This window comes from Musca domestica, unplaced genomic scaffold, assembly GCF_030504385.1.
Source record: "Musca domestica strain aabys unplaced genomic scaffold, Musca_domestica.polishedcontigs.V.1.1 6, whole genome shotgun sequence".
In the NCBI taxonomy this organism is placed as follows: Eukaryota; Metazoa; Arthropoda; class Insecta; order Diptera; family Muscidae; genus Musca; species Musca domestica.
Genome location: NW_026712363.1, coordinates 1,866,409 through 1,891,763, shown reverse-complemented (window position 1 = coordinate 1,891,763; position 25,355 = coordinate 1,866,409). Strand labels below are relative to the sequence as shown.

The following is a 25,355-nucleotide window of genomic DNA, read 5'->3' as shown; positions in this document are numbered from 1 at the left end:
AAAGCATAATAATTTACTCATCTGGCTCACATAAGTTGCACCATTTTTAGTTTAAATATAAATGATGACTTGTACAGCATAAATGATGACTCGATTAAATAGAAAAAAAAACGTCTTTTAAAAAACCTTATCCTATTTTTGAATAAGACTAAAACAACGGGTCGGCAACGCGGACCACGCCTATTTTTTAATCTATATATAAACCAATTGTTGTTCTTTGCTAACTGAATCAGTTGAGACCGGCTGGAACTATTTGGATATATTTCGATTTAATCGAGTCATCACTTATACTAAAAATTGTGCCACTTATGTGAGCAAGATGTGTGAATTATTATGTTTTAAAAACTATGCATTAAAGACTTATGTGAGCCAGATCTGGCCCAGTCCGCGTTGCCGTCCTGAAGTTTTAGTCTTTAATGCATAGTTTTTAAAGCATAAAAATTTACACATCTGGCTCACATAAGTTGCACCATTTTTAGTAAATAGAAATAAATACGTCTTTTAAAAGACCTGATCCTATTTTTCAGTAAGAGGTTTTAGTTTTAGAGTTAAAACCCTAAATAATAATATATATGCATTAACTGTTTATAATAGGCCCATGTAAGATGGTTCTCTATCCTTAAAGTAGCATAAGCACAGATTTTTAGTCAAATCGATTCGATAATATAATCAAAACCCCCGAAATAGGTAAAATCAGGAGGTACTTTTATATGAGCCCTACTCCGAAACATTGAAAAAATTCCGCGAAGAGGAGTCAAGATTACATCGTATACTAATTGTGGAACAGATATCTTCATGATTTTGACAAATATTAGGATTTTAGATAAATCGAAAAATAATAAGAAGAAATAATTGGGCGTGGCGACTTTTTCTTTGCATAAAAACCTAAATCTCAAGTGATTCAATTACCAACGAACAACAAATGGTTTATATATAGATTAAAAAGTAGGCGTGGTCAGTTCCTCAGCCCCCAAAACAATAGTTAGAATTGTAGGGGAAGTCTACAGTATGTCGTGTAATAATTATAAAACCGATATATTCATTATTTGGCAAATATAAGGATTTTAGATAAATCGAAATAGTGGGCGTAAAAGGGGCGTGGTCAAAACCTAACTCGGGGTATGACGAACGTTTGTACAAAAAATTATGCAAATAGGTTCAGTCGTTTGGTCCTATACTCATAATTATTTGAAAGAATGTTTTGTTCTTTCTAAAATCTCAAATAACCAACATTTAAGGAGTTAAAAAAGGGCTATATCACAGTGCAGACTAACCTGAAACATATTTTGTACAAATGATTCTTTATGTAACCCATAGGACTGCATCAACTTTAAAACTCTATCTTAAATTTTGCGTAGTATAGAGGAAAATATTTGAGGCCCTTTGTGTATGTTGAAGTTATATAAAATGGACCCTAAAAAAGTTTGACCCGGGAATCCCCCCTGTATAAGTTAGATACTTTGCCCCTCAACTTCCCTTGCTCGATCAATCACGGATGCTGATTGGCGCACAGGCATCTCCTCTACAACTCCCCTGGCGGAGACCGTAGTGAGCGGATCGTCGCTGGGCATTGGTTGTTGTCGGTAACCTCACCTTGTTACACATGCTCTCATTGGAAGTAGTTGTATTAGTAGACAGACATGGGATCCTCTGCGATCACCTAGAACCTCTGCGTTCACTTGTCTTTAGTCTTTGAAGCGAAACCCATCACGGCCACTGTCGCCAACACACCATATTGAAAAGAGGTAACTTTATTGTTGAAAAAACACATCAAAGCAATTCAATAAACCAGCAAATTTTGCAAGAAAATAAATTAATCCTATTTGTTTTATTTTTCTTATTGTCTCTTTTCCCCTCATTACTCTACATAAACATTTTGGTCGCATCGAGCCTGATTTGCCAAGTTGAGAAGTTTGTCTGATTATTAATTGCTGTTTTTGTTATCTCTTTTACAAAATAATCAACACCAAAACATACATCCCCCCTCATTAATAGCACCACCGCATCAACATCATCCTATTCATCATCATCAACATCAAAAAAGGTACGTAAGTTCAGTGAAATTTGTTATTGTGAGCTTAGAATGCTATTTTTTTTTTGAAAAACAAGTGAAAAAGTGTTAGTTTTTGTTTGCTTCGCGGTACTGGTCGCCTTTGTTTTACCCTAATTCGCGGTATATTTGAACATACAGTCCACAACAATTTGTTTTGCAAAAAATATATATTAAAAATTCTTTTAAAACGAGACAAATTCGCATTATTTTCCACTATATCGCGAAATAATTGAATTTCCAGATTCATTTGTTTATTAATAATTCAAATTTATCCCAAAAAAATTTATATTGGTTACAAAAAATCTACCGCTGTAGTGTGCATAATTTTGTATTTGGTTATTGCAATATTCCCCGCACATTTCTGCATTGCCGAGCGATCTGTTTTCTATCTCACCAATTCGGTATTACTCTCAACGAGAATAAAATCTCCACATTGCAAGTGCCGCTTTTTCTAATTAACATACAAACATATCAACATTTGCTTAATCCCCCCGTACCTCGCCCCAACGCACACTGTTGGGTCATTTTCGTTTGTCTGTTTTTAATATTGCAATAACAATAATACCCTTCCAAGCGCCTTTTTCTAGCGTCAGTCTACTAGTCTGTGGCTGTGTACTTGGAACTTGGTAAGGGTTAGTCTTTTGTCACTGGTATATGACTGTAAACCTGGAACTAGTAAAGTACCATCTACAGGTAATGCAAAGGGAGCCAATTGGTTACTTCGTAAGACATCCCCATGTTAAAGTTTACAGTTGTTTGCACTGTGAGGGGTCTTAAGTGGAACTAGTTACTGTAACTCTGAGAATCGACGAGTTTCCGATGCCGAACTAGTTCATGTTGCTAGCGGGTAATCAACAACTATAACAACAACTTATTTTTTTCTCCAACTCTCACTGTTGGTTCGTCGTCGTTGGTTAGTTCGTAGCGAGGCAGTTGCTTACCCACACACACCGAGCGCTCTGCTGACGCTGCTTGTGTTTTATTTTCTTTTGTGCGATATCCGTTGCGATTATTGTCGTCGGTCAGCTCGTAGTGTGGTAGTTAACCCACCTCCGTCACCGATCGACCATCAAACACTGCTTGTGTTTTATTCTTCTTTGTGCGGTATTCGTTATTCACCACTGCAAAGTGGGTGCAAGTAGAAAGATTGTGAATTTTAAAAAATAAAATTTTGAAAAAATAATTTTAATTTGTTTTTGATAATATTTAATAAATAAGTGTTTTTGGACTCTTTTAATATTTTGTCACCCTACATTCGGCATATTATATGTACATTTCATTGTGCTCATTTGCGAGAAAAATATCGATATTTTCGTAACTTATCTTAAAAGTTTTGCTTATTTTAAAGAAATTATTAGTTCGTGTGTACATATCAATATGTGTCAGTTGGAAATACGTGCACCCTACACTCGGCACAAACCGACAATTTATCATTTTTTCTTATTTTTTCAATTTTTTCAATATTGTTTGATAAATATAGCATATTTAAATATTGAATAATTATTATTTGGTTATTTATATACTCTTTTATTTGCATTTCTTGATATATTTTGCTATTTCTTTGGTATATTTTAGGAAGTTTTTCAATCTTTTCTCCACTGAATTAGTTTTCCTTTGGGATTTTTCAAATATTTTGCCTTTTATTTTGAAACTTTCTTCGCTCATACATTTATTTGGGTGTTTTTAATAAGACTTTGCGTCATTTGCTTCACTTTATTTGAATATTTTCATAGTATTTGTTGAAATCGAATTCTGAAACCATGTCGGTCACTCCAGTAACTCAATTTATTCGGGCATCCGATAAAGTTGTTAAATTTGCCGCTGCCTTTAAATTGATTAAGGCTGAAACTCACACGGTTTTCCATTTAGAAATTCGAAACACCGAACTTCAGGACTTGTGGTACAAAGTGAAGGATACTTATGAAAAGTATCTTGATTATTTGATAACCGTTGAGGGTACTACCTCAGACGGAATTGCTTCTGCTGATGAAAAATATCAGTCCACTAGAGAAAACTTCGTTGAATGTTTATCGGAAATAACCGAACTGTTGCAGAAACTCAAGTCTGCGAAAACACATCCTTCCACCCCAGCTGAAATTCGTGATAGTACCCCCCAGAATGTCCAAAATCAGGTTTCTGTGGCGCGTTCATGCAATAGGTCGAATACTTCACAGCCAGGTACTACCAATCCAAACAATGTACTGAATAATAGTTTGCCGCCTTTATCCAATATGGCTTATCCAGATATTCAGAGTACTTCTGATATCTCAGTTTCGAATTGGAGTTTACCGCCTTGTGGTTCCGACACCATGACACCATAATCTTAATTTACAGCCGTGGGATATAGATGATTTCCACGGAGATTTTTTGTCGTGGCCCACGTTCCGGGATCTATTTTCTGAAATGTTTATAAATAATCCCTGATTAACTGATATTGAGAGGTTGTGTCATTTGATTAAGAAAACTCAAGGTGAGGCTAGGGAAATTGTGTCGAAGTTTCCACTCAGACATAAAAGTTTTGTTCTGGCTTGGAAAGCTCTTAGGGATGCTTATGACAACAAAAGAATTCTAGTCAATAGTCATTTAAAAATTCTGTTCGATCTTCCATCGTTAGCTAATGAATCGAGTTCAGATCTTAAGACTTTACAAAGGGGCATTAACGGTTGTTTATCTGCCATATCAGTCTATGACATTGTCACGGATCATTGGGATCCTATTTTATTTTTTATTTGTATGTAGTGTCTGCCAAAACTTACAGTGACACTCTAGGAACAGAGTCTCACAGATAAGTCTTCCTTATCGTCACGGGCACAGCTCGATTCGTTCCTTACGGAGAGAATTCACGTTAAGGTACACGTGGCGAAAGCTTCCTCTGATACAGTAAAATCTTATCCAAAACATCGTTGTGTTGTATGCCTAATAAAAATCATGTGCTCTACTCTTGTCATCGTTTCAAAAAAATGTGTTTCGATCAAAAAATTACTGTTGTAAAAAAGTATGGCTTGTGTTTCAATTGTTTGTCAAGAGGTCATTCGGTTAGTAACTGTCCCAGTGCACATAGCTGCTATGTATGCCATGAAAAACATCATACGCTTATGCATAAACCTAATCGATCAGCACCTACAAATAGCTCCTCCTCAAATGTGACGCCCACAGTCCGAGTCCCAAGAACTGCTTCCAATTCTAATCTAGATAATGTTGCCTCTACATCCACTGGGGCTAATCCGACTGTAGTAAACCGTCAAGTGTTTCACACATCGTATAACTCGCGAGTCCTTCTCGGTACCGCCATTGTAAATATTGTTCATGAAGGAAATTCTTATCCAATTCGAGCCCTCATTGGCCCTGCGTCTGAGGCTAGTTTTATAACTGAGCACCTTCAAAATAGATTGAAATTATCGTCTCGATCCACTCTTGCAACCATTTCTGGCGTAAGTGGTTCGTCCTCCGCTACCTCCAGGAAAAACTGTCGAATTTGTATAAGCTCTCTCTTAAGTGCTTCAATTTTGTTGAAAACAGATGCTTTTGTGCTCAATTCAGAGGGTCGTTACGTTGTCACACTTCCCATCCGTACTGAATTTCCTCACAGCCTGAAAATTGGTGATTCGCGTCAGAATGTTCTGAGTCAATTTTATAGGAATGAAAATTCGCTTTTACGCAAACCAAATCTCAAAGAAATGTATGATGCAGTTGTTCGCGAGTATCTTGACTTAGGTCACATGTGCTCTGTTTCCCCCTCACAAGCGCCACTAGTATGTTACTTACCGCATCATCCAGTTGTCAATCTAGAAAAACAGACATCCAAACTGCGCGTAGTTTTCAATGCATCAAATAAAACTTCTACTGGTATTAGTCTAAACGACATTCTTCATGTGGGACCAACTCTCCAAGCAGACTTAGTCTTGTTAATATTGAGATGGCGCTTATTTCGGTTCGTGTTTAATTGTGACATCACGCAAATGTATCGCCAAATTCGCGTTCACCCACAACATACTACTCTTCAAAGAATTTTGTTTCGGGAATCCCCCAATGACCCCATTTCAGATTACGAATTGCAAACTGTCACTTTTGGAGTAAATTGTGCCCCTTATTTAGCAATTCGTACTTTGCTCCAACTTGCTGATGATTGTGAGTCTGAATATCCTTTGGCTTCAAATATCCTTCGAAAAAGTATGTATGTTGATGACGTCCTTGCGGGCGCTCATGACCTAGACACCGCTATTCTTGCTCGGGACCAGCTCATTGCTTCTTTGTCCACAGCAAAATTTGAGTTGAGAAAGTGGACTGCAAACGACAAATCTGTTCTTGCTAGTTGGCCCACTGACCATTTAGTTGACGCTCAGGTTCTTTTCTTTATAGAGGCAAGTAGTTCCAAACCATTGGGTATTCGATGGAATGACAGTTTGGACTCGTTCTTTTTCTGTGTAAATCCCATCCCTAAAAATCTAATTATTCGAAGCGGGAAGTTCTTTCACATATAGCCAAGTTATTTGATCCCGTAGGTTGGTTAGCTCCCGTTTTAGTGGTAGCAAAAATTATTATGCAAAAGGTGTGGTTAGATAACATTGGATGGGATGATTCGCTTCTTCTTGCTACAAAGAATTCCTGGCTCACTTTTGTTGACAATTACCCTCATGTTAACTCGATTACAATTCCGCGTTGGGTTCGTTATGAACCAAACACCTTGGCAGAACTACATGTGTTCTCTGATGCTTCGGAGAAAGCATACGGGTAATTTATATGCGAATAAAAAATTCTTTAGGGGTGGAAAGGGCCTAGTTGGTTGAGTTTAGATAGCTCTACTTGGAGAACTGCAGATCCCTCTCCACTCGAAACTAAATTGGAAACTCGTAGTGTAAAAACACATTTTTCATTCTTTACAAAATATGAAGATATTTTGGAGCGATTTTCGAGTTTTGGCATATATGTACCGTTTCATTAATAAAACTCATCCCCACAATCGGCCTGCAAATTTTTTCACAAGTAAAATCCCAACCTCTGAAGAAATTAGAATATTTAAGAATCATTTAGCCATATTAGCACAGAAGTGTCATTGTGCAGATGAGTATAAGCATCTTTTTGATAAACGGCCTTTACCTTCCTCTAGCTCCCTTCTTTCTTTAAACCCTATTCTAGACGACTTTGGTGTTATGCGTCTGCATGGACGTTTAGTAAATGCTCCCACTTTATCTGAAAATGAAAAGTGTCCCATTTTTCTACCATATGGTTGTCGATTGACACGTCTTCTTGTTGAATACGCACATTCAAGAACTGTGCACGGTTGTAATCAGCTAATGTTGCGTATAATTCGAATGGAGTTTTGGATTCCTCGTGTCAAAACGCTCATCCGTACAGTAGTTAATCGTTGTAAGGTTTGCTGGCTAGAGAAAAATCGATCGTGTCCGCAGATTATGGCTGCACTTCCTCCCGAAAGAACTTCGATAAATAGACTTTTCACTACAACTGGAGTAGACTTTGCTGGACCTTTTGATATTAAGTCATTTACGGGTCGTGCTTGTCGTATCACCAAAGGATACGTTTGTGTCTTTGTTTGTTTCACGATCAAAGCCGTGCATTTAGAGGCGGCGTCTGATCTATCGACGGCTTCATTTTGGCTACCTTTTATCGATTCATAGGTCGTCGTGGTGGTCCAAAAACCATATTTTCGGACAACGGGACTAATTTTGTTGTTGCATCGCATGAATTCGAAAAAGATTTTAGAACATTTCTTAGTGAAAGTCGTCATACCATTTGTTGCTTTATGGGGTATCAGGAACTTACTTGGCAATTTATACCAGCTGGCGCTCCCCACATGGGTGGTCTTTGGGAGGCAGCAGTCAAAAGTTTTAAAAAACATTTTTATCGACATGCCAAGTCCTTGTCATATACGTTTGAAGAATTTTCGACTATATTAGCTCGCATTGAAGCCTGTTTGAATTCTCGGCCCCTATATCCTATGTCGGATAGTCTCGAAGAATTGGTAGCGCTTACACCGGGCCATTTTCTTATAGGTGCCCCCCTTCTTGCTCCGGCAGAACCCCTTGTTGAGGAATCGCCATTGAGTTTAGTCAATCGGTACAGAAAACTGAAGGCATTGACGCATCAGTTCTGCATTAGGTGGAAAGAAGAGTATTTGTTTAGTTTGAATAAGCGTTATAAATGGAAATATCCAGAGAGAAATGTTGCAATCAATGATTTAGTAGTCATTAGGCATGAAAAACTTCCACCTACTTCTTGGAAACTAGGACGTGTAGTCGAGACACATCCCGGTAATGACGGTAACGTTCGCGTTATAGACGTCCGAACTGCTCAGGGTATTATTAGGCGACCAGTCGTCAAGTTAGTTGTGTTACCTAATTAAGTCTGTTGTTTGCGAAATATACCTCGTTTGGTTGGGTAATTTCGGGCCCGTCAATTTGTAATTGCCGCGGTATAGATATCTAATTATATGAATTAAAATGATTTGAATAAAATGCTCACAAATAAACTGAACTTACGTCCTAACCTATAACTTGTAAACCTTATTACACATGAATTAATATATAACATAATTCCTTTGAGCTTTATTTAGTTGATACACATGCATGTATATCAAGGTGGGCGGCAATGTATAAATTAGATACTTTGCCCCTCAACTTCCCTTGCTCGATCAATCACGGTTGCTGATTGGCGCACAGGCATCTCCTATACAGCTCCCCTGGCGGAGACCGTAGTGAGCGGATCGTCGCTGGGCATTGGTTGTTGTCGGTAACATCACCTTGTTACACATGCTCTCATTGGAAGTAGTTGTAGTTGTATTAGTAGACAGACATGTGATCCTCTGCGATCACCTAGAACCTCTGCGTTCACTTTTCTTTAGTCTTTGAAGCGAAACCCATCACGGCTACTGTCGCCAACACACCATATTGAAAAGAGGTAACTTTATTGTTGAAAAAACACATCAAAGCAATTCAATAAACCAGCAAATTTTGCAAGAAAAAAAATTAATCCTATTTGTTTTATTTTTCTTATTGTTTCTTTTCCCCTCATTACTCTACATAAACACCCCCTTTTGGATTTTTATCTACCAACCGAAAAATTGCTCAACCTCATGATCGTCTAGGGCGCAGTGTAATTACTGATGATAGCACATAGTCCCCGTATGGTGTTACCTATCAGTTAAGGTTACGGGTTCTTTTAAGGGTTCGGAAGAATTTTCCGATGATATGAATCTTTTTCTTACTAAATTTTCAATTCGTACCACTATTTTGTGCAGTACGCATATTACATTGCCTCTTCATATTCGGTAGTTCACTGATTGCAGTCCCAATGAATTTTGCATTGGATGGATTATTTCCATATCTAGTCAATTTTTTGGAGTTTCCGACTTCAGTATCGATAGTAATTTCTAAATAGAAATCCTGGAAACATGACTTTAATTTAACTATTATAAATAAGGTGCCATCGGTTTATAAAAGTTAGGGACCCCACAAATTATGTTAAAAAAGTAGAAATTTTTGTCGATTAAATTATGGCATGTTTTTGTTACAATTTCTACCGAATGAACTTTAATTTGACATTTAATGTTTTGAGTATTGTGAAATCAATACCGCAATAACTGTTTAAAAGCACGTTGAGCTTTTAAATGTTTTGATGCTTCGAGAAGTATGTTTTAATCAAAATCGAACATTTTGTTATGGCAACCATATAACAGCATGTACACAAAATATGCAAATTTTCTCCGGTTCTTTTAATAAGAATTTTCAATTCCAAAAGGCATTCCGAAACAATTCTACACAAAATTCCATATCCAAATAGAAAAGTTAATACAGTTCTGCAATTTTTCTAGAGACTTTTCTCTAAATTTTTTTTCTTGAAAACGTTTTCAGTGTAATTACAAATAACCAAAAGAAAATATGAGTTAAATCGGACCAGTTATCCCCAACTGAAGTTTTACTATGCTTTTAAAAAATTTTTACATATAGATCTAAAAAAGGGGGTGTGGGCAGCTACTCTGACCCACACAGATACCTAGGCATGAAGTGAGAGTCAAGATTATGTTGTGTACTAACTGTGGAGCAGATATCTTCATTATTTTGGCAAATAGGTTTTAGGTAAATCGAAAAATGGACGTAAAATTGGGCGTGGTCACTTTTTTCTTTGCATAAAAACCTAACTCGTGGTAGGACGGACATTAAAAAAGATATCCCAATCCTTCCAGCCGTTCTCAACTGATTCAATTACCAACAAACAACAATTGGTTATTATATATATAGATTAGAAGTATGGGTGGTCAGTTCCTCAGCCCCCAAATAAATTCGTAGGGTTGGAGGGAACGTCAACAGTATCTCGTGTAATAGTTTTCAAATCGATATCTTCATTATCTGGCAAATATAAAGATTTTAGATAAATCAAAATAGTGAGCGTAAAAGTAGGCGTAGGCGTATTTTTTTCTTTAAAAACCTAACTCAGGGTATGACGAACGTTTGTACAAAAAATTATGCAAATCGGTCCAGCCGTTCTCAACTGATTCCATTACCAACGAACAACAATTGATTTATATATATATATACAGACTAGCTGGCCCGCTCCGCGTTGCCGACCCGTACTTTTAGTGTTTAATGCATATTTTTTTTGTACATAATGAGTAATGAATACATAGTAATTTCTAAATAGAAATAAATATTCATGGCAAAAATTATAATAGATGTTCGCTTTCCGTTGGTGTCAGATATTTTGAATAGCCTGATCTTATTTTTCAGCTATAAGCTTTGATTGGACTGTTAAAAACCTATATAATATAGAACAATATCCCCAGGTGACAACCCAGCTCAATTTTTTGTATTATAAAGAGCTTAGAAGCATTTTCCATTCAAATGTGCTGTAATTTGGACTTTGTATTTCGCGCTGTCTACCTCGTAATTGAGGTCAGGATTATTTTACACCCGTAAAATGGGAACTATTTTTAAATTGTGTGTTGGAGACCCCATAAAGTCCATAGTTTTCATATTAGCATAATTCAATGATGATCAAACAAATGTTTGGCCACGTGCTACTTTCTTATATTTGTAATTTTTTCATGTTTTTGCCGCAATTTCCGACTGAATGAGTCTCAGTTTCACATGTTGGAGTTTATTTCATGTGCACGTACATCCCAAATCTACATTTCCATCCAATATTTTTTGGGTATTACAAATTTAATAGAATACAACATTTTCTATACTGACCACACATTGTGTTGATAATGCCTAGGTGGACAATTATCTGTAAGATGGTTCTCTACCCCAGAGTAGCCTAAATATAATTTTTAGCCAAATCAATTGATGAATGTGGTCAAGACCATAATTATCAATTTAAGAAGGTAAAGTCATTTCAAATAAGCATACCCATCTCTGCATTTTCTGTAATTTACCTTGTTAAATTTCACTTCACATATGTTTGCATGACTTTACCTTCTTCATTCTACCATGGGCCCTACTCTGAAAATTTTAAATTGTATGCGAAGAGATTTTCTGCCCCTTAGAAAAAAAAGATGCCAAAAAATGAAAAAAGTGGCCAAGACCCCGAAAATAGCTTAAATCATATGATGGTTATACCAAAATCTAATAATATTTTCAAGGATGGTTTCTTCTCAAATTACCAAAATTTTCCGATATTAGTATGAAGAATATATACTTGAAATTCGGTTGTACCCTTATCCGGGGGTTATGACCCATATCATGACCTGCAAAAGCGATTTAAGGTATCTTGAAAGTTTAGGAAGAAATCCATTTCTGACTAAATGTCCAATCCACTCTACTATTTTGCATCCTTTATATTCCGTATTTCACTGATTGCAGTCCCAATGAAATTTGCATTCTCGTTGGACGGATTATTGTGATGTGAAAGCAGTAAGTCCATGTTTTGAAATGAGTCCCATAACGCTTTGTCGGTCAATTTTGTTTGTTAAAATATGTTCGCATCATCCAGCTGAAGCACGATGTAGGTTCTGGAATTGAAAGCTAAATGCCACTTTTAGACATGAGCTATCGACATTCACATTTTTATTGGTAAATTTTCATGGGATTTATAATTATTATTATTATTATTATTATTATTATTATTATTATTATTATTATTATTATTATTATTATTATTATTATTATTATTATTATTATTATTATTATTATTATTATTATTATTATTATTATTATTATTATTATTATTATTATTATTATTATTATTATTATTATTATTATTATTTTTATTATTATTATTATTATTGTTATTATTATTATTATTATTATTATTATTATTATTATTATTATTATTATTATTATTATTATTATTATTATTATTATTATTATTATTATTATTATTATTATTATTATTTTTATTATTATTTCTTTTTTTTGGCAAGATACCATTTCGAAATTATATGAAATGTTAAAGTCCGTCAAGCAGTTCTTGCGTTTTAAGCGTAGTAATTAAAACTACTTTCTTTTATATGGTGGAAATAATTCTTTATTTTGAATACTTACATTTATAAATAGCATTGTTGTCCGTTGTCGCTTTATACTACCGTAAAAAGACTACACATCATATTAATCTTCAAAAAACAAAAAAAAAAAAAAAAAAAAAAATCGAAGAGAAAAAAACACTACAAATGTATATTTGAAAATAGTAAGTCAAAATGAAAAAAAATCATGCAATATAAAACATTACTATTGTACATTTTGAAAGTCAAAATGAAAATGTTTAAATTTCACATTTTTCCGCGATTTGTTTGGATTTTATCCTTTTCTGCCAAGACACAACACCGAATTTGTCTGAATCGTTAAAATCAGACCGGCGGTTCTTGAGTTATAAGCGTAGTAACTAACACAACTTTTTTTTATATATGTAGATAGATTAAAAAGTAGGCGTGGTCAGTTCCTCAGCCCCCAAACAAATACTTAGGATTGGAGGGAAAGTCAAAACCAATATCTTCATTATTTGCGAAATATAAGGATTTTAGATAAATCGAAATAGTGGGCGTAAAAGGAGACGTGGTCAATATTTTTTTCTTTAAACCCCTAACTCAGGGTATGACGAACGTTTGTAAAAAAATTATTCAAATCGGTCCAGCCGTTTTCAACTGATTCCATTACCAACAAACAACAATTGATTTTTATATATATATAGATAGACTAGCTGAACCCGGCGCGCTTCGCTACTCCTTTCGCTCTCATATGCATTCAAATTTTTATATATGAATATTGTTGGTTAAAAAAAATAATAAAAAAAAATCAAAAATTAAAAAAAAAATGCAATTGTTGCAATACTTTAATGATTAAACTAACAAAGAACTCGGTCTACCATGAGAAAAGAAGGAACATGCCAAATTTAGTCCGCATTTCATAGCAAATGCCAAGCGTACAGGAAACTGCAATCTTTTGAAGTTGAGTTGTATTTCTGTTGCAATTAGAGAATTCGAGGTAGCAACACACTTCTTCGTAACAATCGTATCCTAAATTAAATTGTTTTGTAGTTTTTTTACTGTTTGTTAAATTTGGAGACTTTATCTGTAATCGATCAATAGATATGTGCATATAAAATCTAGATTTTTGTTAGGTACCTTTGATTCTGATGCTATATCTCCAGGTTCAAGAATTTCAAAAATGTATGTAGCCTATGTAACTTTCAGGCAATGTTGTAGTATACTTGGAAATTTTCAGGAAAATATGTGCAGCGGTTTTCGAATCCATAACTTGTAAACAAACAAACATACATTTTCCTCGTTTATAGGTATAGATTGCTAGGAATTTAGAATATATACGTTTCGTTTAGTTGTAATAATACCACTATACATTCGTCCTTTTGCATGTTTCTGTTATAATTTCTACCAAATGAACTGTAAATTGAGATTTAAAATTGTCAGTATTGTAAAATCAATGCTGGCAATAACTGTTTACTACTGTTTTCCCATTATACATAGCCCCAATTTAAAAGTACGTTGAGATTTTAAATGTTTTCATGCTTTGAAAATTATTTTTTAATCAAAAAGCATTCTGAAACAATTCTACTCAAAATTCCATATCATCAATGAACAGTTTCTCATTTTTTTAGTTACGCAATTCTTTAGAGGTTTTTCTCAAAAGTTATTAAAAAAGTTTCCAATGTAATTACAAATAACCAAACGAAAATGTAAGTCAAATCGGCCCAGCAGTTCTCAACTGATGTGTTACAATACTTTTCTAAATTTTATACACATATATTTAAAGAAGTCGGTGTGGCCAGTTCCTCTGACCCCAAACAGATACCAAGGGTTGGAGAGGGAGTGAAGAGTACGTCATATACTTACTATGGAACAGATATATTCATTATTTTGGCAAATATTAGGATTTTAGTTCAATCAAAAAATTGGCATGGTCACTTCTTTTGCATAAAAATCTAAATCGGGGTAGGACGAACATTTAAAAAAAATATCTAAATCGGTCCAACCATTCTAAAATGATTCAATTAGCAACGAACAACAATTGATTCATATATATATACAAGTAATAAAGCAGTAAGTTCGGCCGGGCCGAACTTTGAATACCCTCCACCATTTGGAACAAATTAGAAAATTTTCAAAAAAAAAATCCATTAAATTTTTTTTTAAATATTTACAATATCTAATATAGGAAGGTGCCGATATATGGGGGTATATATGATATTGTGGACCTATTAAGACAAATCTATGTCTGGGTGTAAAGTACTCACAAGGAACTCCTTGTGTGGATTTTCAGATAATTCCATTGGAAAAAGAGGCTAAAATCATCAAACTACTGAATATCGGGGATATACGATATTGCGGACCTATATGGACAATTCCCTTTCAGGGGATAAAGTGCTCACAAAGAACTCCTTGTGTGGATTTTCAGACGATACGATTTGGAATTGTGGCTTAAATCATCAAAATACCGAATATGGGGGGTACCGTTATATGAGTACTATACGATATCATTAACCTATATAAAGAATTCTCTGTCGGGGGGTAAAGTACTGACAAACAACCCCTTGTGTACAATTTCCGTTGAAAAAAAAATCATCAAAATACCGAATATCGAGGGTACCGTTATATGGGGGCTATACGATATCGTGGACCTATATAGGTAATTCTCTGCCGAGGTATAAAGTACCCACAAGGAACTCCTTGTGTGGATTTTCAGACAATTCCGTCGAAAAATGTGGGTCAAGTTATCAATATACCGAATATCGGAGGTACCGTTATATGGGGGCTATACGATATCGTGGACCGATATAGCCCATCTTCGAACTTGACAACAGAGAGGTCTGTGCAAAATTTTAGCTTCCTATCTTAATTCGTTTAGGCTGTAGCGTGATTACAACAGATGGACGGACAGGGCTAAATCGTCTTAGAATTTTACGCTGATCAATAATATATATACTTTGTTGGGTCTAAAATGATTATTTCGATGAGTTACAAACGGAATGACGAACTTAATATACCCTCCATACTGTGTATGTTGTAGGGTATAAAAAAATTATGCAAATCGGTCCGGCCGTTCTCAACTGATTCCATTACCAACGAACAACAATTGATTTTTATATATATAGAAGATAAAAGAAAGTTGTGTTGGTTACTGCGTTTATTAATCAAGAAGACAAATTCGGCATAAAAGGATAAAATCAAAAAAATCGCGTAAAAATGCGAAAATTTAACATTTTCATATTTACTTTTGAATGTACAATAGTAATGTTCTATTTTGCATGAATTTTTTCATTTTGACCTACTATTTTAAAATGTACATTTGTACTGATTTTTTCTTTGAATTCTAATATGATGCGTAGACTTTTCGGGGAGTATAAAGCGATAACGAACAAAATTGTTATTTATACATTTATGTGGTTATTGGATAAGTGGAACGATACGAATAATATCTTTTCAGAAAATAATAAGCTATGAACCGAAAAATCAATATTTTTCCATGTACGAACGTTTCTTCTCAATTTGATTAACTTTATTTAATTGACTCATTTTCTTGGAAACTGAAATTGCAGGCGGGTTACATTGAAGTGTAGTACCGAATTATGTGGTGGCGAAATTGAATAGATGATGTCGAAATAATTAAACGCGGTCACACCAAACTTAAAGGATAAATAAAAAATTCATGGCAAAGGTTCTAAAATCGCAAAAAAAAATTGAGAAAAATTTGTCAATTGAATCAAATTTCAAAATAATAGTACATTCCATCTAACTTCGTATGGAGCTTTAAACATTTGCTATTAAAAATCAGAAGAATTTTTTTCTTTCAAATAGTTATTCTTTTTTTTTGTCAGTTTTTTATGGCAAAGGTTCTAAAATCGCAAATAAAATTGAGAAAAATTTGTCAATTGAATCAAATTTCAAAATAATAGTACATTCCATCTAACTTCGTATGGAGCTTTAAACATTTGCTATTAAAAATCAGAAGAATTTTTTTCTTTCAAATAGTTTTTCTTTTTTTTGTCAGTTTTTTATAGGGTACGATTTGGCTTATCTTATTGAATTCAATTATTTATTTATTTATTTATTTTTTTTTTTTTTTGGTGAAGAAAGTAAAGAATTTATTTTCACCATATAAAAGAAAGTTATTTTAGTTACTACGCTTATAACTCTTGAACGGCTTGACGGTTTTTAACAATTCACAAAATTTCGGTATGGTATCTTAGCAAGAAAAATCGCGTGAAAATATGCCGATAGCAGTGTGAATAAAAAAAAAATATTTTTGACGTGATTTTCTTTTTTTTTTTCAATTTGAGAGGTGAGATCTCAAAATGAAAATTCATTGGGACTGCAATCAGTGAAATACAGAATATAAAGGGCGCAAAATAGTAGAACGAATTGGACATTTAGTAAGAAAAGGATTTCTATCCTCCTATACTTTTAAGATGCCTTAAATCGGATAAGGGTACAAATCGATTTCAAGTATATCTAACCATATATTTTTATACTAATTTCGGCAAATGTTGGTAATGTGAGAAGAAACCATCCTTGACAAAAAATGATCGCGTTTTGGGGGTGTTGGACACTTTTTTCTATTTTTTTTACCCTTATTCGGCATCTTGTTTTCTAAGGGGGTAGAAAACCTCTTCGAATAAAATTTTCAATTTCGGAAATTTGGTCAAGATGAAATTTCATCTTCATTTTGACCACATTCATCAATTGATTTGGCTTAATAATTGTATTTAGTCAACCCTGGGTAGAGAGTAAGTTCGCACATTATGTGTACCCGCAAGTACACTTTCCCAACTTATGTGGTCAGAAAAGAACATTTTGTATTATATTAAATTTTTAACCTCCAAGAGTATAAACTCCGAAACTCTTTCAGTCGGAAATTGTGGCAGAAACATGAAAAAAATTACGATTAGAAAGTAAGACGGGACCGAAGATTTGTTTAATCGTCATTGAATAATATGATATCCAACACACAATTTAAATGAAAATAATAATAATTCCCATCTTACTGTAATGGGTATAAAATCTATGTATATAAAAATCAATTGTTGTTCGTTGGTAATGGAATCAGTTGAGAACGGCTAAACCGATTTACATAATTTTTTGTACAAACGTTCGTCAAACCCCAAGTTAGGTTTTTAAAGAAAAAATATTGACCAAGCCTACTTTTACGCCCACTATTTCGATTTAACTAAAACCCTTACATTTGTCAAATAATGAAGATATCGGTTTTAAAATTATTATACGACATACTGTTGAATTTCCCTCCAATCCTAAGTATTTATTTGGGTGCTGAGGAACTGAATCTATATATAAACCAATTGTTGTTCGTTGGTAATTGAATCATTTGAGACAGCCTGGAACTATTTGTAATTTTTTTTTTTTTGAATGTTCGTCCTACCCCGATTAAGGTTTTTATGCAAAGAAAAGTGACCACGCCCAATTTTGCGTCCATTTTTTCGATTTATCTAAAATCATAATATTTGCCAAAATCATGAAGATATCTGTTCCACAGTCAGTATACGTCGTAATCTTGACTTTCTCCCTCCAACCCTAGGTATCTGTTTGGGGTCAGAGGAACAGGCCACACCTACTTCTTTAAATTTATATGTAAAGAACTTGAAATTTTATAGTAACACATCAGCTGAGAACGTCTGGGCCGATTTGACCCAATTTTCTTTGTATTTACAAATACAGTGGAAACGTTGTCATGAAAGAAAATTTTGAGAAATATCGCGGAACTGAAAAAATTGACTGTTCTATTATGATATGGAATTTTGTGTAGAATTGTTTCAGAATGCCTTTTGGAATTGGAAATTCTTATTGAAAAAAAAACCGAAAAAAAATCGAGAAAGTTTGCACATTTTCTATACATGCTGTTATAAGGTTGCCAATTTTGATTAGATATGGAAATAATTCATCCAATGAGAACTCAAAATGCAAAAATCATTGGGACTTCAATCAGTGAAATACCGAATATCAAGAGGCACTGTAGTACGCGGACTATACAAAATAGTGGAGTTAATTAAAAATATAGTAAGAAAAGGATTCATATAATCGGAAATTCTTCCGAACCCTTAAAAGTAACCTTAAATCATTGGTAACGTTATACGGGTACTATGCGCTATCGTCAGTAATTACATTGCGCCGCAGATAACCTTGGGGTTAGGACATTTTTCAGTTGGTAAATAAAAATCCCAAAAGAGGGGTTCCCGGATCTAACTTTTTTAGAGTCCACTTTACATAGCTTAACCATTCACAAATGTCTTCAAATATTTTGCCCTATACTCCGGAAAAGTTACGACAAAGTTTTAAATTTGATACAGTCCTAGGGATTACATGAGGAATAATTTGTACAAAATTTGTATCAGGTTGGTCTACATTGTGATATAGCCCCCCTCAAATGATATAGCCCCTTTCAAATTCCTCAAATGTTGATAATTTGAGATTTTAAAAAGAAGAACACCTCCTGATTTTACCTATTTCGGGGATTTGATTATATTTTCGAATCGATTTGACTTAAAATCTGTGCTTATGCTACTTTGTGTCACTTATGTGAGCACGATTTGTGAATTATTATGCTTTAAAAACTATGCTTTAAAGACTAAAACTGCGGGCCGTCAACGCGGGCTGGGCCAGCTAGTATAAAATAAAAGATGGAATTACAAATTACAGCTCATTTGAATGTAAAATGTTGGTAAGGTATCGGAAGTGTTAACAGACGGACATTTCGAAAATCTAAGCTTGCGTAGTTTTTTCGATGGTTTGGATTGGACGGGGTGAGCGCGTTGGAGTTATTGAGTTGGATGAAGTTTGACGTAAGCAACGTATGGTGTTATTTGTTGCAAATAGTGCAACAACGCCGACTGGTGCAATCTCGGAGAGAATGCATTGACGCCAAACAATTGTCGCAGCATCTGTGCAGTGCGATTGTTCGAGGCCTTCTCACAATGCGCATCACCTGCAACTCTTGACAATCACGTAGGTGATGTTAATTCGGCAGGGTGCCGAAGAAGGTGGCGTGACCATAGTTTCTCCTGGAAGAGTTTCATGTGGCTCAGTGACCATTGGCTCATTGGAGATGGGGGTAGTAATGGTTTCGTACTCCCTTTCCTCATCAGACATCGGGACGTCGTTATCAGAATCGGGGGAGTTGCAGCCATCTTTCCTAAATTTTCCATCTTCTGTGAAAATAGAGAGGATATAATAACCATTAAAACCCGTAGATTTTAGCTCGCGTCCATCAATTATAATGTTTTCTTTCGCGAAAAAATAAAGATGTTACAAGATGAATCGAGAAGCACTATGACAACTATGAGAAGGACTATGACAATTATGGAAGCGCAGTTAATTTTACACTTGGCCGTCGGATAGTGCCATTTTCCGTACTCGACTAAGTCACCTTTTGAAGACCGCTTTGCTGAAACTTCCATTACTCATCAATACTCATCTTTCCACCGTAGGCAGAACTGCTGAGTGAGAGGTTTAAGTTTTCGAAACCGATTAACCAGATGTAAAGGCGCCTCGTCAATTAGTGGCTCCAGGGAGCCAGTATTGTGGATCCTATGTGAAAATGCTCTGGTGTGAGGCTTGTAATTTATGGGACATAAACAATGTGAATTTAAACAAGCTTCGATTCTGGAAAGAATTGTAGACAGTTCTTCTAATGTAAATTTGAAGTTCTTAGCTTGCTTACGAAAATGCAATTTAAAACTTTTTACAGCGGCCTCCCATAAGCCATCCATATGGGGCGCCAGCGGAAATAAATTGCTATGAAGGTTCTTGATATTGCAGTGTGGAGCACAAGTTAATACGACTTTCATGAACATGTTTTACATTAAGTAATGGTGGTTTTAATAAGCGATGTGAGTCATGGGACCCAATATTCAATTCTAATGAAGCGTAACATCAGTTGATTCCCAATGATGCGTAACACAATCTTTCTGTGTAAGACAGGGTAGGTGATTGCGACAAGCATCCATTACACCTGATTTTTCCGAATTTGCCCAGAATGGATTTCTAGAGCCTTATTTAACAAAGAGAAACCTTCTAAGGGGTCCCAATAATTATTGAAAAAAAGAGGCATGAGTCTTGTCCGCACGCATTTCAATTTCTGTATCAAGCAGAGAAAATTGGATAAATCGGAATGACAACTATTTTGATGTAGAAAATGTCATGCCACCAAATATTAGAGAATGTGAGTTCGGAAGGCAAAACCAATGGATTACCTTAAGAGCGCACGTGATGCCAATTACCTGCGTCTGTACTCTCCTGAATTTTGTTAACACGGTTGGCAACAAATGTCGTGCACACAGATGGACTTTTGTTGAGTTGAGTTGTTAGAATCAGTCTAACAACAGATTTTTTTAAATGAAATTGTCAATTTCATCTATAATATTTTTTAATAATATGGAGGTCGAAACGGCTCGGCAAAGTTCCAACCGTGGTAAAGAAATTGTCTTACGGGGGACTACCATAGTTTTGCAGGTCAAGAGGTGAAGTATCAGAAAGGACATGAAGTTCGGTGGAACAACTTGGCGTATAATGGACCCACCGAGGAACTTGAATGGAATTCACATCCGTTCCGGACAGAGGTGCATCATCCCAACCGTTTTTATTTGTCCAGATCTTCTCCACCTGTTTTATAATTATGACTTATAAAATAACCTAAAGGATGGAATCGTTTCGAAATAATGGACAAAGTTGTTTTTCTTCTTGTAGTGACATTTTTTGAGCACTTACACTAAAGTAAAATGAATAAAGCTGAGCATTCCAACGCATACCTAACGTTTGAGAACTGCTAGCTCCCATGAAGGCAAAGGAATTTTGGCACATATTTAGTCTTCCGTAGGAAGATTTTGCAAAATAACACGGTGAAGAGCAGTCCACTTCGCCAAGAGATCTTAATTCATCACGAGAATTTAAAGCTCTACGCAAGTCGTGATATCCTGTCGCAAATATAAATAATCTCCTAATAAGGTACCGTTTATAATTTGCCTCACAAAACTGGTCGGAATTTCCTCTAGTTCCTAAAAACGAAGAAAAGCCTTGTTAAGGTTTTCTTAGTCAGATAGACAAAATTTAACAGAAAAGACTGATAGATGTTGAGGAAGAATAGAATTAGCAATGATCCAACCAAAGGCCGTATTTTGTGCTATGGGGGAGCCTAATATATCTATAAAGATCTGCTTCCAGCAAAAGGTCAACAGGGCGACTGTTGAACATTAGACGAGCAGAAAGGTAGACCTGAAGAATATAAGGTTGATTTGGAGTATCTACATTCCTAATTGCAGAAGGTGCTGCAGTCGAAGACGTGGAATTATCTCTATGTAATAGAGTGTGATGTCTCTTATTACATTTACTACAATTGTACGGACCACTGCAGTGGATTACTACATGTTTAGGGACATTCGTAAAATGTGAACGAACTACTACTAGTCTCACTATTTAATACTGGTAGGTCAAATAAAAGTTTAAGTTTGTAGTTCACCAAATACTTGTATTGTCATACGTTTGTAGTAAAGCTTTCCACCCAAGAGCAAAGTTTTTATAAGTAATTGAAAACTTAGCCATAATATCATGGTCGTGGCCACTGGTCCTATTGTTTAACTGACATAGGCTTTCACTAATGCCAGTATTGTAAAAGTATGCTGCCGAGAATAAGTCTCTAAATGTAGGTCAAGAAAAAAAGTCGTCATTAAATATTTCTATACCATAAGGCCCTAAATTCAACGTATGGCCAGAATTATCACCAAAATTGAAGCTCTATCATCGGAGCCCGAAGTTCATCCAACTTCCTGTTAATGGAAACTAAAACTAAACATCTAAATGCGACATCACATTTACTCTCAGTGGCAGTGATGTCCTGTCTTCATTAGCAAAATAATTAAGAAAACGATTTCCCCATTTCCCATAACGCTCTGACCTCAGCTCCCTATAATTGGAAAATATAGACATCGAGCTCGTCGTCCCGCCTGTGTGGTGCACGAACTGCAAGGTGCACGTTATCAATCGGTAGCGGACAAGAACAAATTCAATTCAAAACGTCTGATATTTTATATTATGTTTACATAAAAATAATATTATTTTAAATAAGTGAAAAAACAGTAAGTTCGGCCGGGCCGAACTTTGAATACCTTCCACCATTTGGAACAAATTTGGAAATTTTCAAAAAATAAAATCCGTTAAAAATTCTGTTAAAATCTTAAAAATACCGAATATAGCCGTTATTGGGGTCTCTACGACGTAAACCTATATAGACTTTGTTTGTCATTTGAAATTTGTACCGTTATATCGACGCTATACAAGGACCTGGACCTGCATAGACAATTTTTTTTTTCTGTCACAGGCTGTAGCATCCATTACGAACTTCAAATACGACATCTCAAACAATTTCGGTGAGTATTGTAGCTTAAATCGTCAAAATACCAAATATAGGGAGGTACTGATATATGGGATCTATACGAAGAACCGGACCTGCATACACAATTTTTTGTCACAGACTATAGGTCCCATTACGAACTCTAAATACGTAATTTGAAACTACTCCGGTGAATAGTGATGCTAAAATCATCAATATACAGGAAATCGGGAGGTACCGTTATATGGGGGCTATATGAAGACGTGGACCTGCACAGACAATTTTCTGTCTCAGGCTGTAGTATCCGAACTTCAAACAGAACAGACAGACACACGGACATCGCTAACTCGACTTAGAATTTTTCGCTGATCAGGAATATTGATACTTTGAAAATATTATTCCTGAAGTGGACCAACATATGATTTTTCTAATTTTGTAGTCTGTATGAAAATATCCATTTTCAACGCAATATTTTACTTTGTTTAAATGTTGTGAATGATCGATTAATATTTTTTGATAGTCTAGCTTGGCTTTTCGTTTTGTTTGTGTTGGAGTTAGTTGAACCAAAATTTGCCTATAGAAAACACCCAACGTACCAAAAATACAATACAGCTTGATAATATTTTAAAAATATTTTGTCATAACAATTTTTTAACAATTGGGAAACACTTATATTGCACCAACTTTTCTCAAATTTGACGACGAATTTGCTTTGATTTTTGTAAAAATTTGTCAGCTAAAAATTGTTTTCTTTTGGTAAAAGGCATAATCACGCGAGTTTAGGAACCATTTCCGTACCGAATTCTTAAGGTAATAAATAATATATCTGGAAATCCGTGGTATACCTTATTTCAATCTCATTTCAGATTGAAGGCATCAAAAAATTGCAGGAAAGTGAAGTATTAGTAGAGGAGATGCATAAGCTCAAATAAGGACGTCTTCGACGTCTAGATATCAAGGCCATAGGCACAGCTGGCATGGCCATTAGTGAATAAAATGTGTAAACTAGTGAAATAAATGTGTAATGCTAAGAAATATGTACGAAAACCAAAAACCATATGTACGAAAACTAAAAATTCTATTTGTCTTCCATTTGGCTTGCAAATGGAAGAAAAAGAAGCTTGCTGAAAAGGCTAATTATTAATGTATTTTTACTTCTTTTAATTTTTCGTAGTTTTTTTTTCAATTTGACGTGCTCTATTGAAATATACATTTTTTATTGTTTAAATTCAGAACGAAATATGGAGAAAATTAAATTAATGCACATCACAATGTTAAGTAGTGTCCTTTCCTGACTAGAATTGGCATCTAGCTTTCAAAACCCAGGCCTTACATCTTGCTTCAGCTGGAACATGCGAACACTTTCAAACAAACAAAAATGGCCGACACAGCAGTATGGGGTTCATATCAAAATGTGGATCTACTTCTTTTATATGACAATAATCCATCTAATGAGAACACAAAATGCGCAATTCATTGGGGCTCCAATCTGTGCAATACCGAATATGAAGAGGCACTTTATATGCGGATTATACAAAACAGTTGAGCGAATTGAAAATATTGTAAGAAAAGAATTCATATCAACCAAAAATTCTCCGAACCTTTAAAGATACCTTAACCTTACTTAAAACTGCAGGTACCTTTATACGGGGACTATGCGCTATCGTTAGTAATTACACTGCGCAACAGACAATCTTGGGGATGGAAAATTTTAAGTGAATAGTATTCGGTTAGTAGGTAAAAAATCCAAAGAAATTTTGAGTTCCCAGGGCAAACTTTTTTAGTGCCCATTATATAGCTCGGTTAACATGAAGGGCCCAAATATTTTTGCTCTTTACTCCGCAAAAGTTACGGTAGAGTTTTAAATTTGATACAGTCCTATGGGTTGCATTTAGAATCATTTGAACAAAATATGAGTCAGGTCGGTCTACGTTTTGATATTGATATAGAGTTTTTAAAAAGAAGAAAACATTCTTTCAAAAAATTATAAGTGTAGGGCAACGTTCAGCTGACAAAGTATCCGCTGTTTTTAGCTGTTTCCGCGGACTTGGCCACATTTTCAAGTGATTTGGCCCTTATTTGGCATATTAGCTTATAAGGGGGTAGAAGACCTCTTGTACCCCCTCATTAGCTTATATTCCAAAGTAAAGTTAAGTATAAAGTTAGATTCTCGATTTTCGTGTTTCGAAGTTTACACACACACATACAGTTTATTGGTACGATAATTTGTCATTACTTTCAGATGGCATCATTAGCTGCTACAAATTGGCCAAAACCACTTGTACTTGTTCCATGCCTTTCTTGGTCTACCGCATCAACAGTTTTTACAACGGTAAGTCTTAATACTTTTAATCAATAATATGACAAATTAAATAAATTCTATAGTAAATGAATAGATTTTTCTAAACTGTACGAAAACATTAAATACTCTACATCAGAAGTTTGGCAATTATATGTTGAAATGAATTTACATTTACGGCTTTGACAAATGATTGAAAATA

At 34.9% G+C, this 25,355-nt stretch overlaps 1 protein-coding gene across 3 annotated transcripts in view; it reads left to right on the top strand.

Annotated features, from left to right (window-relative positions):
- LOC101892077 (protein ABHD18) overlaps positions 1 to 25,355 on the top strand; it is a 515,891-nt gene that overhangs the window by 281,893 nt on the left and 208,643 nt on the right. For all 3 annotated transcript variants that reach the window (XM_059129066.1, XM_059129065.1, XM_059129067.1), the window contains exon 5: positions 25,097 to 25,186. In XM_059129066.1, the coding sequence (XP_058985049.1) occupies positions 25,097 to 25,186 (90 nt within the window). The remainder of the gene's footprint in view (positions 1 to 25,096; positions 25,187 to 25,355) is intronic.